General features: G+C 33.8%; 2 protein-coding genes and 1 pseudogene across 2 annotated transcripts; all 3 read left to right on the top strand.

Annotated features, from left to right (window-relative positions):
- Positions 1-299: 299 nt before the first annotated feature.
- Positions 300-1,137, top strand: LOC104748309 (uncharacterized). The gene is made up of 3 exons (XM_010469974.2): positions 300-426; positions 593-759; positions 850-1,137. The coding sequence occupies exons 1-3, from the start codon at positions 300-302 to the stop codon at positions 1,135-1,137; spliced, it is 582 nt and encodes a 193-aa protein (XP_010468276.2).
- Positions 1,138-9,464: 8,327 nt separating this feature from the next.
- LOC104748299 (putative lipid-binding protein AIR1 pseudogene) lies at positions 9,465-10,053 on the top strand (annotated as a pseudogene).
- Positions 10,054-11,088: 1,035 nt separating this feature from the next.
- On the top strand, positions 11,089-13,355 carry LOC147948239 (uncharacterized). The gene is made up of 8 exons (XM_087465910.1): positions 11,089-11,109; positions 11,194-11,458; positions 11,944-12,028; positions 12,110-12,242; positions 12,323-12,468; positions 12,689-12,749; positions 12,860-13,069; positions 13,149-13,355. Exons 1-8 carry the CDS (start codon positions 11,089-11,091, stop codon positions 13,353-13,355), a joined length of 1,128 nt encoding a protein of 375 aa, XP_087322036.1.
- Positions 13,356-15,563: the final 2,208 nt, after the last annotated feature.

The following is a 15,563-nucleotide window of genomic DNA, read 5'->3' as shown; positions in this document are numbered from 1 at the left end:
TACCAGCAGGTTTACTACGCAATTTACCTATACCAACGTGGAAATGGGAGTCGATTTTGATGGATTTCATCACGGGATTACCCACAAGGCCAGGAAGGGCTAACAATGTAGTTTGGGTAGTGGTGGATCGTTTGACCAAGGTGGCTCACTTGGTTCATTTCAAGAGTACCGATCAGGCCGCAGACTTAGCGGAGAAGTACATTGATGAAATTTTGAGACTTTATGGAGTGCCAGCCAACATAGTATCCGATCGCGACCCAAAGTTCACATCGATATTTTGGCAAGATTTGCAGCGAGCAATGGGAAAGGATGTATACATGAGCACCTCATTTCATCCAGAGACGGACGGGCAGATAGAGAGGACAATTCGGACCATAGAAGATTTGATTCGACTATGCGCGCTCGATTGGTCTGCAGATTGGGAAGGTAACTTACCTCTGACTGAATTCTCCTATAACTATATTTATCACTAGAGTATCGGCATGTCTCCATTCGAAGCTATGTACGAAAGGCCATGTAGAACCCCGCTTTGTTGGACGGAAGTAGGGGGAGAGATCGAGTTTTGATCATGAGCTGATTGACGAGACGACAGAGAAGATCCAGTACATTCGGGAGAATATGAAGAAAGCCCAAAATCGTCAAAAGAAGTATGCCGATCGGAAGAGGCGTGAAGTGGAGTTTGATGTTGGAGACTGGGTGTACCTGAAGGTCACAGCCCAGAAAGGGAAAGATACATTTGGGAAAGTTGGAAAGCTGGCGGTAAGGTTCATAGGCCCTTACCAGATCGAACAGAGAGTTGGAGAAGATGCTTACCGTCTAGCCATGCCGGAATAAATCCGCTTGCATAAGGTCTTCCATGTGTCTCAACTTCGGAAGCATGTTCTAGATCCTAATGCGATCGTGGAAGAACCAATTCAGGAGTTAAAGACAAACCTGACGTACCCTGAAGGACCAATGAGTATTGGTGAACGCCAGAATAGGAAGCTGAAAAAGAGGGAAATTCAGCAGATCCAAGTGTTTTGGGGAAAACAGAACCGAAGGGTTGCAACTTGGGAAGACGAATGGAGGTTCCGAGCCAAGTATCCTCAGTTCTTTATCGATGAAGAAGACAAGGCAGGGCCATCAGAGACCTTATAAAATTCGAGACGAATTCTAATAAGGGGGGAGAATGTAGTGACCCTCACTACGGAATAAAATTTTCCTGAAGAATCGACCCGGGAAGAGATCAAAAAGGAAGTAATTTGGAAGCAGAAAGGAATTGCCGACAGATATATGGGAAAAAGTAAATCAAGCATCAGGCCGATCAGTTGGTACGTACCAGCGTACGCGGTACGCGCAGGACAGCGTACGGAAACGGATGAGTGGACGTCCATGCAGATAGTGTCGTGAACAAAGAAGGTTGCGGGAAGCAGGAAGAAACCACTAAAATAATATTTTATTGGCAGATTTAGAGGAGCTAGTAGAAATTAATTAATTAATCACTAGTGGAGGAACCACTAAGCAATTAATTAATCGCCCAAGAGAGGAAGTGGGGAGGAATATTCCCCCACTCACCGCATGTAGAGAAGCATGAGAGAGTGACACCTCACTATAATATTTTTCCCAAGTGTTGAAGGAGAAATATGGTGATGACACATACCCCCCCCTGCATGTGGACAGAGGAGCTCGCCCATACTCTCTATAAATAGCCTCATTTCTCTCATTTGGAGAAGAAAAAGAGAGAGAGACGCCTAGAGGCTGTTCGAGTGAGAGTACACAGAAAAAGAGAGAAATTCTCCTAAGTATGGAAGCTTAGTTGTTTGTTTGCCTCATCTGCGAAGAGAAGAGTTGAAGCAAGCAAGAGTTGGGGATTGAAGAAGATGAAGATATGCAAAAATCTGTGAGTTCAGGGAGTATAGATCTGAACTAGATTGTTGTCAACGACTCAATCTAGTGTCAGTTTGCATGTGCATATAGTTGCATTTCTGCTTGAATTTCTTGTTAGATTTTCTTGAGTTTTGCATGCACCTTGTGTTGGTTACTACGTGTGGGATGTGCTCCATAGTAGATCATATGCATGATCGCAGATCTGCATTTTTCATCTATTGCATGTGAGGTTAAGTGGTTGTACTTAGTGTGTTATAAGTTCTATAAGGCTTATAAACATAAATATCCATGAAATGGAAGGTATTAGTGTGTGGCGTTGTGACAAGAGGTCCAACAGCCATAAGCACACTAATACAAGGATGTGTCTCACCTTCGCCTGGTTGTTTACGACATGCATCAGACGAAAGGGCTGTGTTGCATGTCGAATGCTCGGATAGATTTGGTTAGCTACCATGGCCGGAGCTTCTACACGACGGTGTAGTATAAGTGGGGGAAATTCTGGTTGCATGCCTTTGTGGTTGCAATGCGGAGAAATGAGTTATATGGCTAGAGGCAGCATATCTGGGCCCTAGTAAACTTGTTTTAAAATCTTTCTCTTTTATTCAAGTTTGGATGTTGTTGATTGCTTGCATATGCTGTTATTTAGCTTCCGCATGCTTTCTCTGCTTGTTTTTTGTGTGATGTTTGCTTGTTGCGTGTTGCTTGATTGATTCCTTGTGATTTTGGGATTGGGGTGAGAATCTAATCTTCTGCAGGGACCCCTGATACTTACTAAGTAATCTTAGATTACTTATGATAATATTTGTCCTGCAGGTAACCAATAGAGGGGTGTTAGAGGGCGTGTTGGACGATAGGAGCCCGGAAAGTATTTTTTGTGCCTTTGTGTAAAATAAATAGTATGTTTATATTTATAAGAAAAATCTGTATAATCTTTTTGGCATTAGGCCTGGCCATAAAAACGATATAAATCTTTTGTTAAACTTTGTGAAATATTTAATCTAGTGAAAGATTCGGTTTTATATTCGAATACGAGTATTGACTCATAGATCCTAGTCCGGGACAGCACAACACTTGGGCATCGCGAGGGTTGAAAATTCTAAGTGGTGTCTAAAGTGGTGGAAACCACACCGATGGACCGGTCAATGCAATAAATGGGTTTTAGAACCTCGGTCGGATCGTTGGTGACTGTTTCCAAAGTGGCGTCTCTAGGCCATTCTGGGTATTTCCAGCCATAGGACGGTTTGGGGGCGTTACAGGAGATCGATGGAAGTGATGCCGTGGGCGTCGGTGTCGACCGACACTAGTAGAGTGTCGATTGACACCATGTATGTTGGTTCGCAAGTGGTGTGATGGGTGATGTTCGATACTAGGTGGAGGTGCCGTTCGACACTAGAGGGGTTATTAGTGAATTTGAGTATTCGTGGGGAAGTGTTGTCCGTAGCTGGATGGAATCAAATATTTCAGCCCACCTTTCTTGTTACTAGGTCACTAGGGATGGTTGGTTGTGCGACTCACTAACTAGATGAAGTGGGGATTAGTGTATTTGTGAGAGTTTTTCTAAAGAGCGATTTTTACGCTGATTGTCTCGTCGGAATTATAGGATTCCGACGAGATCGTTTCTCGTGTGTCCTGTGTGAACATTGAAAATCCGGATACGATCGTTTCAAAACCTTTAGGATCACTTCTACTTTATTACGAAATTAACTTCGTCTTGACAATGATCACCACCACATATTACTTGGTTTAAACTATTTGAACCATACCAACTTCTTTCATTTTTTTAATTTTTATAGAAATATGATGTCGTTAAGTAAAGGTAAGTTCTAATCCATAAAAAAGGAATATAATTTACAAATTGATTGATCAAATATTAGTACTACTAATTCTCGATCTCTCCTATAGCCGCACTACCCATGCTGTGAACCACGTTTTGGCATGTTCGACCTAATTTAGAATCCGAAATATGATAAAATAGATACCACGAATACACGCAATTATATGTTAGTGATTCAGCAAAAGGATATAAGTAGTATGATCTCGCGCATACATCTCAATTCAATATAGAAACATATTATCCGAAAGAGGAATAACAACGATGATTTTGTCATATATTGGCTCTAACTCTTGCAATTTATTTTGTAACAATTCATATTGGACAAGGCTGTCCTTCCGTAGTTGAAAAACTGCTAATTGGCAAAATTAGTATTCACAATTTTTTTTCCTTTTAAGTTCGACGAATTTGGATTTTTTTCCACACTATCAAATTGACTTTAGATCTCAAGTTTGTGTTAAAAGTTTAAAACGATCTCATCATTAACCAATTTTTCAGGAATCGGTGATTCTCATCCGTTGTTTGTCTTAGTACATTTGTGCTATAGTTTTTTTTATCATATGATTGGATTGTTCGTATTTCTCACGTGTATAAAAAAACTAATCATTAGCAAGTAATGCATTTTCCTTGCCATTAGGTCTTCATATATACTAGATTTTAACCCGCGGTATACCGCGTGCATATAGTTTTATTATTATTTATATTTTATATTCTATTTGTTTGTTAAATATTGGATGTTTTATAAATAGAGAAATAACCTAATTTTCCGGCCGTTTGTACGACTAAATATTTCTATTAATTTTTTAACATGTAATATACTATATGATCATTTGTTTATTATATTTAGTTTGTTTTGTTTAGTGTTTGAGATTTATTTCGATTTTTAATTATTATAACAAAAAAATTAAGGGATCTAAATACATAATAAGTCATTTATATGATGTGATTAAGTCACATTTTTCCTAATGAATTAATTATTTTACACAATCCTAGGTAAAATAAATTGATTTTATATGTCAGATATTATAATACTTATAGTGTTGGCAAATAATAAAATAAGGATTTAACCCGTTTTAGCACATATTTAATAATATTTTATTAATTCCAACATGTCTTTTTTGGCTTTTTATAACCACATTATATAGTATTTTTTTTTTAATTTTACATAGTCATAATATTTTAAATTTTATTAAATATATATATATATATATTAATTATAATATTTAAATAATAAGGAATCGAAGTTCTTCTTACGTTAATAATCAAAACTCACATGTTTGGAAAATAAAATGGAAAATATATCATAGTTTATGTCTCTATTTAATATTGATTGCTGTTTTTTTTTTGGTTGGAATGAAATGTAAAATATTTAGGAAACAAAATCTGAAATGATGTTGTTTTTGGAAAGCTTTTAGGGATTAAATTTGTAAATAAATTTTTAATTACATATAACTTCAAGGGTAAAACACCAAATGTACTTAAAAAATGTTAATATAGATTTAGGAAACAAAATCTGTCGTGATACTATCTTTGGAAATTTTTGAGGGGTTAATGTTGTAAATAAAAATTTAAATAAGTAAACCTAAAAGGACATAACACAAAATGTACTTCAAAAATATTAATATAGATGTTTCATTTTAAACTAGAGTCGGTGAACTCGATTATCTTAGAAAATATTAGGGGGTCTGTGTACCCATGAAATGTTTCCGTGGAATTTCAATATTTCTAATAAAAACATATAATTATATGTTTTTATTTGGAAATGGATAAAAGTAGTATAATCTCGCACATGCATGTCAATTCAATATAGAAACATACTAGAAGTTTAATTTTTTTATATATAATTTTTTGTATATTTTCTATTTTAAAATAAAAATTTAATATATTGTATTAGTTTATGTATCTGAAATTTTAATAATCTATTTGATTTTTGAAATTCTTTTATATTATAGTAATATATTAATGACCCGTGTCTTAGTACATTTGTGTTATATACAAATATCAAATTAAACTACTTTTAAGTATTTCAAATTAAATTATTTACAAAGTTTACTATAATATATAAAATTATACAATTTAACGAAATAAATATATGAAATTGAATCTAATTATTCAAATTTTAACCCATGACACGTTAGTTTTTAATAGAGAAAGATTTTGTCAAAGATTTTATTTCTTTAAGTTGTATTATTCTTTGTAATATCTTCTTTAAGTATATTAATTGCTAGTAATTAATAATAATGCAAGTAAAATAATTATTTCAACATTTCTTCTATATATCTTGAATTGTTTTTCTTGATTTTTTTCTGTCTCGTTATGTTTGTTAATACATTTTCTTTTTAAATCATTTCAAAATTTTGATCAAGTGAGGATTAAAATTTATTTTTTCATAGTTTATTTTTAATTTTAACATTTCTTTACGAATCTTGAAATTTTTTCTTGATTTGTTTCTGACTCGGTAAACACGTTCATAATTTTTCTTTTATTTTAAAGTCAATTTTAAATTCTGGTCATATAAGGATTAAAATATGTTTTTTTTTTCTTTTAATTCTGGCCCAATGACAATCGAAAAGGACACGAGACATTTGTATATTTCAACTAAATTCTTGGGGAGTATAGATTATGAATTGTTAACAAATATTATGAAGTGTGGACCATGTTCTTTTGGTAATAAATAATATCCTATCAAAACCGAAGCATCAGAATGTAATTGGTTATTTGAATTAAAGCTTTAACCATCCCAAATATTTCGGGTCAACTTTCAAAAAGAAATATATGTACACCAAAAGTTCAACTTCGTTCTCCTCAATCACTTGATTATTATTATCTATGTGGTGTAGCCTAAGATTTCAGATGAAACAATATAATATCCATATAGATGTATATGGTGACATAATATAACGTTTAGACCGCTATCTTTTAGTAGAACCTTTTTTTAGGCCTATGAGTTTACTCTTATTTGATGGACAATTTGCTATGTTTGAGAGGTTTCAAAAAATTTGTTAAACCGAATGGCTTTGTTTCAGTGGTAAAGGAAGGTAAGTCCTGCCAGCAGAGTTCGAATAGCATAGACTACAAGGGTTTGAAATTTAAAATAGTTTCTCCTAGTTTCAAGAGATTAGTGTTTGAGCTTAGAAAACTTTTAGATCATTCTTACTTGTTTACGAAATTAACTTTGTCTTGAGGATGATCACCACCACATATTACTTGGTTTAAACTATTTGAACCATACCAACTTCTTTCATTTTTCAGTTTTTATAGAAATACTATGTCGTTAAGTAAAGGTAAATTCTAATCCATAAAAAAAAGAAAATAATTTACTAATTCGATTGATCAATATTAGTACTAATTCTCGATCTCTCCTATAGCCGTACTACCCATGCCGTGAACCACGTTTTGGCATATTCGACCTAATTTAGAATCCGAAATATGATAAAATAGATACCACTAATACACGCAATTATATGTTAGTGATTCAGCAAAAGGATATAAGTAGTATGATCTCGCGCATACATCTCAATTCAATATAGAAACATATTATCCGAAAGAGGAATAACAACGATGATTTTGTCATATATTGGCTCTAACTCTTGCAATTTATTTTGTAACAATTCATATTGGACAAGGCTGTCCTTCCGTAGTTGAAAAACTGCAAATTGGCCAAATTAGTATTCACAATTTTTTTTCTTTTAAGTTCGACAAATTTGGTTTTTTTTTCCACACTATCAAATTGACTTTAGATCTCAAGTTGGTGTTAAAAGTTTAAAACGATCTCATCAATTAACCAATTTTTCTTGTTTTGATGGACATATAACTTATTACCACCAAGGCACCAACTAGGTTGTACGTTCGTTAAAATCTATATATATAAAGTTACCTCTCCTCATTCCTCGTACTGTCATATAAGCTACTTTATTAAATGTTCCGCACAATCCACTAAACAATTCATATTTCTTTGTTTCATATTTCTTTAAAAACCCAGTTATATATATTTTTAAAGCCCAATCCATTAGTAATACATTTTTTATATGCTGTAGAAATAAAACTATTCTCTACGAACCTCCACTCTGCCGTCAAGAATACAAACGAGAGAACATAACTGGAAGTATAGCAAGAATACAAACGATTGAGAAAAAAAAATCCACCATTTAGCATGACAACAAAAATAGAACATACAAAATCAACATATATTGAAGAAACTTCACACAAACCATCTCAAAAACAGGTCTAAAAGTATTACGACCACCAGGAGATAGACATATGCAAAAAGGTCTTTAGCTTCAGGGTCACATAGATCATAAAAAGAAAAAACTACTCAAACGATAAAAAGACAAACACTTACAGAGGATCAGGGAAACACAACTGAAATTCAATTAAAATTAGTCGCCAGCAATTGAGAAAACCATCACCAAACAGAAAAAATGAAAGAGATACATACACCATTAGTTGAAGGAAAAGAACCTGAAATTTAATTTCCACATTTTGTTCACATTAGACCTAAATTGAATGACTTACTAAACCGGACACAAAAATATACACCCCAAAATGTTTTTTAAAAGAGCATCATAGAGGCGAAAATTTAATTTTACAACACACAATTCACATCCAATCGAAACCCACACTATGCAGCCAACCGAAACAAAACTTAAAACTAAGATCTCAAAAACAATGGAAAAATTAATTAGGAAATGAAAGGAAAAAAAACAATTTCAAAAAGAACAGATTTCCACACTAATTAAAACTTATTTGGAACGAAAACATCAGGGGAGAACCAATTACCCCCTACGGATGCGAAGCGAAGAAGAAAACACCCAAATACACCAAATAAAAAATAAAGTTTGTGGATCGATGAAAGGGATGAATGGAGTAGGATTAGAAGCATCAAGGAAATAGTTTCAAAATTCTTACTATCCGTTCATGAGACATCATATTTTCAAAGGGAACAAAGCCATTCCCACCTCAATGATATACCACTAAATACCCAACGGGCCAATACAACTTTAAGGCTTGCTGAAAATAAGTACCAACGGCAGAAACACAAAAAAAAAAAAGAATGAAAACATAATTGTAAGTAATTGAGATTTTTAAACATTTTAAATCAAAAACTACTAACTAATCACTACAAACACAAAAGTATTGACAAAAAAACTACTTGCACAGGTTAGTAATTAAATAATAAAATAATTAAAAGATTATCTACAACCACATATAATAAAACAAAATAACATTCCGACGACAAAATGACAAAAAGTATTAATTAAGCACAACTAACGACTAAAACGAGACAACAACTATTACTATACAAACTTAACTTCTAATTCTATATTTTTTGAAAACAAAAAAAAAGATCATAATGATGTAAATTTATTAAAAATAAAAAAAAATACATTATACTAGTTGAAAGTACATAAAAAAAAATAAACCAACAAAAGAGCAAAGGAAAACATACAAACAACATAACCAGATGGAAAAAGGAAAAATACATAACCAAAAAATAAATTAACAAAACAACCGAAAAAAACACCCTCATCTAATTTCCGCGCATAGCGCGGATCAAATGCTAGTTATAACCATATAGTTTTAGAGATTACCAGCTCATTTGAAGAATGATGAAAATTAAGTTTTATTAATAATCGAATCTTATCTTTTTAAAAATTAGTCAACTCATCGGAACCTTCACATTTGTCTCCTAGTGAAAACCTTCACATTTCTCTCCTAATGAAAACCCTATAAATACCCACTAACCACTTAACATTTCTCTCCACCAATCTCAAACAAACTTAAACTCACTACAACTTCTTAAGCCTTTTCAACTCCACAAAACAAATGGCTCCAAGAACCTCCCTTGCACTCTTCCTTTCCCTCAACCTCCTCTTCTTCACTTACACCACTGCGACCACAGGGACTTGTCCTGATAATACCCTGCAGGTCGCTCTTTGCGCAAATGTGCTCAAGCTAGTGAACATAACATTGGGAAGCCCACCTGTACAGCCATGCTGCACTCTCATCCAAGGCTTGGCTGACCTTGAGGCCGCAGCCTGCCTCTGCACTTTGGTCAAGGCTAACGTTCTTGGACTCAACCTTAGCCTTCCCATCGATCTCACCGTTCTCCTCAATGTTTGCGGTAGAACAGCTCCAGCGAACTACCAGTGCTTGTAAGTTGAACACTTATAAATGAATGAATCATACAGTTGATGTTTTGTTTTATTTACGTTCTCATGCAATAATAATGGATAATGGGGTTGTGTGTGTGTAATCGGCAAGTTTGCACTCCTTTGTTTCATTGTTCCTCCACTTCCTCTTTGTAACTTTGTCTTACGGATATGATTAATAAAATTATGAATCGATGTCGTTTATATGCCTATCTTAAAAACCAAGGTGACATTATGCTGTAATACTATATATATATATATATATCACTACAAAAACATGTCATCCCTACTATTATTTCTAAAGACGTTTATAAACTTTGTTTTGTAAAAATTTACAAAGGTATGCCATTGGAGTTATGATCAAATATTCGATTTTTTAAAAGGGTAATGACGAAATTTCCACCCCCTCCTAAACGGATAAACACGCGGATCTAAAATGACCCGTTTTATTATTTCCGATCTTATAATGTCATCCTGACCGTTCAATAATACATCCTAACCGTTAATTTCAAATCTATTCGTTTACTTATACCTATTGGGTCTGCCGGCCCATATTAACAAACCAAACAAAGTTACGGATAAATTATTCAAATCTATCACTAACCATATTTGTTAAAGATCTTAGTATTAAAAAATCCTGCATTCTTCGTGAATTTATCTTCGTCGACATATAATACCATTAAATCAATTCCATAATTATCTCAAATCTACCATTAACCATATTTGTTAGAGATCTTACAAATAAAAAATCCCGCATTTGTAGTGAATTTAGCGTACTCGATAAATACTACTATTAAATAAATTTCATAAATATCTAAACCGACTATGATAATTACCATATAAATCCATAATGTTACTTTAAATTGTAACAATATATGGTAACCGATATTCTCTCAGAAGATACCTTAACTCTTTTAGTATAGAGATCTTTATTCCTCTTGACATTATCGGATCATTAAACCAGTACCACCTTAATTATCGGTGTGAATATTCGATACACCATCTTTTTTTTTTGTCAGAATTCGATACACTATCGTAAAAATTATATAAGAACACACTCATTGTACAAAGAAATTTATTTTCATACACAACCATTGCTTAAGAAACGAAAATGTTAGCCTCACCTCTCCCCATTTCCCCTCTAAAGTCACTCAGGCCCTATAGAGTCAACTGGCTTATACAAGTCAAGATTTTGCATCTGTGCAGGAATTACAACGTTAAATCGGAGAAACCATTGAAATGTTTTTAGTAGATTCTGCGGTAGTAATCATTCATTTCATTCTTATCGTTCTTATATATAATTATTTTTACCTGATTTTTCAATTATATAATTGTATTTTGTAGGGTGATAAGATAGTTGCTACTGTGAAAAAGGATCAAATCAGACCGTTTGAAGGGAAACTCAAAGAAGGGAGTTGGATCCTTATTTCAACTTTTAATTTTTCTCCTACTTATGGTGCTGTCAAGCTATCTGAATTGAAATGGAAGATTGTCTTCACATCGAGAACAGTTGTTAACCCTTCTGATAACATATCTGATGATGTGTTTCTTTCATTAGCATCTTATGATGATGTGCTTTCCGGGAAGCAAAACGAAAGTCTTTTATTCGGTACGTTTATCATATTACATTTAACATTAATATGTCCTACTTTTTACTTCTAAACTAACCAAAATTTTTTATCTCAGATTTCTTTGGTCAAGTTGTCGACTGTGTGGTGAAATTAAAGAAATAACTTCAACTAACAAACCAACTACCAAAATCGACTTCCACCTGAGAAATTCTGAGTAAGTTTTTTTTTATCTAACATCTGTTTTACAATTTATCTAACACCTGACAAATATTGCAAAACAACATCTAATCATTTTTGTATATTACTTTTTACATAGGGATACACGTGTTTTGTGTACTCTTTGGGGTACTTGCTCCCAAATAATAAGTAAAGCTTGCCACGAGTCTACTGATGGTATTGTTTTTAGCTTAATAAGATTTGCTAAAGTCCATTTTTATAACGGTATATATTTTCCATCCCTCCAACATATTCAAAACGGACCAAATAATTATTATATATTTTTTACGTCCAACCATTTTTACAGATGTCTGGACTGTTCAAAATCAATGGGACTGGTCACAAGTTATAATCAATCCAGTAATTTCTGATGTTGAAGAACTAAGACATATGTCAGTTTCTTTCGTCATATACTTTTATATATATTCTCGTCTATTGTCAAAATTTAATAACCCGTGCACCTTGAATCTTAGGCTTTCTAATGATGGCTTGCAATTGACGATCATGGATTCATTGCAAAAGAAAGTATTTTGGGGAAAACCTAAAAAGGAAGAAATAGAAGAATACCCAGTGAAAACTATCCAAGAAGTCCTTCATGCCTTTGAGGTATACTATCGCTATAACAATCTTTTATCCTTTAATTTATTATAAATTTAATAAATTTTAATAAAAAGAAATCTTTATAGGTAGAGATGTGTCGCACTGTCTGTACAGTATTGGAAGTCGATAGAGACTATGCTTGGGTCTACATTGCATGTAAAAAATGCAATAAACAGACTATCGTGGAGCAAGGCATTAAGTTGGAAGATGAAAAGCAAAAACCATCACCAAAGTTTTTTTTGTGAGTATTGCAAAGAGTATACAACAAATGTCTCTCCCAAGCAAGTTTCTTATTGAAATTTACACCTAAATTTATATATAAGTTAATTATATACTTCTATATAACACTAACATAAAATCAACGAAATTTTAACATAAAATAATTTAAGGTTCTGGATTTATCTAAAAATCAAAGACGAAACTGGAGAATCGAAATGTATGGTGTTTTACAGCTTCGCTGCCAATATGGTTGGAATGCAAGCTTCAGAACTCTTAAACAGTAGATACAATTTGGTAATTATGCATGTTTATAGACGTATATTTGTTTATAACGTTTTATTCGAACCTTTAGATTGTTTAAATCATTCAGTCATAAACAATCACTTTACTTATATCTATATCAGCTAGAAGATCCTGAATCTATCCCTCCCAAAGTTAAAGCTTTAGAAGGGCAGACATTCGAGTTCCTCCTTTCTATCGAGTCAAAACATATTAGGGGGAACTCCACCACTTACAATGTGGCTGCATTGTGCTCTGACAGGAATAATTTTAATCTTGAGATTGTCCCTTCAAACACATATGTAGATCCTTCTTCAATGTTATTTGGTGGTCATGTATCAATATTTTATATATATATAATTTGATTGTCGAAGATTAATATTTGATTTATAACTGTAACATTTATGTTCATAGGGTTCTTTAACGCTTACTGATGGCGGTGAGCCATCTGATGTCGATGCTTCAACCTCTTCCACACCATCATCAAAAAGAGGTTCATCAAACGCGATCGAAAGAGATGACCAATCATCTACATCCAAAAAACATTGTTCTAAGTTGGTTGATTCGGAAGATGTTAATGCTGCTGGTGTTTCGAAGGAACTAAACCATTTGTTGAATTAATTTCCTTTGATTTTTATTATCTACTTTGAGAATTTTGAATTTCGACATTGCTTATGGTTTATGGTTTTTATTTTTAATGATTTCATTATTGAATAAAATTACAACTAAGATTTTGTAGTTATATTACTTTTCGAAAAGTTGATTTACCATCTCTATCTTCTATACAGATTATATATAAAATACTGTTAAATATGATAATCATGTATAATTTCAAGTTATAATTTCGACATTGGTTATGGTTTATTGTTTTTAATTTTTAATGATTTCATTATTGAATAAAATTATAATGAAGATTTACCAACTCTATCTTCTATACAATTTATATATAGAATACTGTTAAATATGACCTTTGTAATAATGCCTTTTAATCAGTACATGATCTTGTGTATAATTTTTTAAAAATATTCAATGTATACATCTCTCTTTAATTCATAGCTACTAATAAACGTTCAATCCTAAATGACAAGTGAATCTTCTCTTTTTTACAAAACATTCATGCAAGCCATCCTCACATTCATGCAAGCCATGAATTTGCTCGGTCCTTCCGTATCATTTATTTCAGATTGAATATCAGAGTTTTGCTTTATACATTGAATATAATCCCGATAATTACTCTTTTACTCAAACACGATCAAATTAGGTGAATCTCAATACCTCAATATGCATCTTTAACTCTATATATAATTTTCCCTTTCCAATACTTTATTTTCACCTTGTGCACACTCATTTAACTTCCTTCCAAAAAGATTTTTTTTTTTCCTTCTTTATCTGATATTATGAATCTGGGCTTTGATCGACTACGTAACATGTATACATGGGATTCTTATGGTCGTATTTGTGTCAAGGTTCTTCGGAAATGGCGAAAAACAGATGAAGAAGAAGGCTGTATTGAAATGATTGTTTGTGATATCTTTGTAAGTAAAAGTATTATGTGTTTTTAAATTTCTGTAATTATAAACACATATGTAAATTTCAAGATAGTTCTAAAATTTTGTTCTTCCTTTTATATATTTACATTAAACAGGGTGACAAAATTTTCGCAACCATTCCAAATCACTTGATCCATTATTTCACGGATCAATTTGAAGAAGATGCTTGGAAAATGAAACGACCGCCCCTTTTTTTTCTTTTTAATAATAAGTACAACATATAATTAAGCATCCCATACTACTTAATTGAACCACCCAGACCACCATTTCCTCATTAAACCAATAACAACCAATATGCACAGCGGAAACATACCAATAATACAGAAACGATACATCATCAATACAATAACATTCCTATCCAATCTATCCAGCAACCTATCACAACTCTAACCAAGGTTCCAACATAAATAATATAACCAACACCACACAAACGAGACCCTAGATCATCCTCCTCATCATCGCCATGATTCCACGCTACACAATTTGCCTTTACCTGCACCACAAACACAAATTGAGATGCATGAGTATTTGATAAACACTCAGTGAGGCAATCCTCCCATCTACTGGGCTATACACACAAGCAATAAGATCTCTACATGCCACAAACAACAATCAATAAAACAAACCAGGCAATATACATAGCATGCAACATCCATCGTAACTGAACAGGGGGTGTCGACCGACACCAGATGGTGTCGATCGACACTGACTATCTGGTGTCGACCGACACCAAACTGGTGTCGACCGACACCCTGCCCGACACTCCCGAAAACCCTAGTTTGTGTCGACCGACACCTCCACATGGCATCGATCGACACTCGCCAAAGTCCCGAGCCGTCCTCGCGTTGGTGTCGACCGACACCCCAACTGGTGTCGACCGACACCCCAACTGGTGTCGACCGACACCCCAACTGGTGTCGACCGACACTGATGCCGAGCAGCGATTTCCCTCGATCAGAAACTCCGAATCTCGCCTCCAATCTTCTCCAATCCGCTCCTTGCACTCCCAGAAGCCAAACCCAGCCACAACAGCGACGAAAATACCATAGGGAACTCAAAGAAACAACCACATAAGCACCAAATCACATAGAATCTAGAGATCTTAGCTTAGATAAGCCATGGTCATGCACTCACCTCTTTCAAGAAGATTCTGACCAACAAGGACGAATTCCCTCACTCCTAGCAAGCTTCTAACACCTTCCCAGCCTTAGATCTCCCAAGAACAGCAAGGAATCTCTCAATCTCTTCCCAAAAGCTCAAGAACACTTTTCTCTCTTCC

The sequence above is a fragment of the Camelina sativa genome, chromosome 2 (assembly GCF_030686135.1).
Source record: "Camelina sativa cultivar CO46 ecotype springtype chromosome 2, ASM3068613v1".
Lineage (NCBI taxonomy): Eukaryota > Viridiplantae > Streptophyta > Magnoliopsida > Brassicales > Brassicaceae > Camelina > Camelina sativa.
This window is presented reverse-complemented; position numbering and strand designations above follow the sequence as displayed.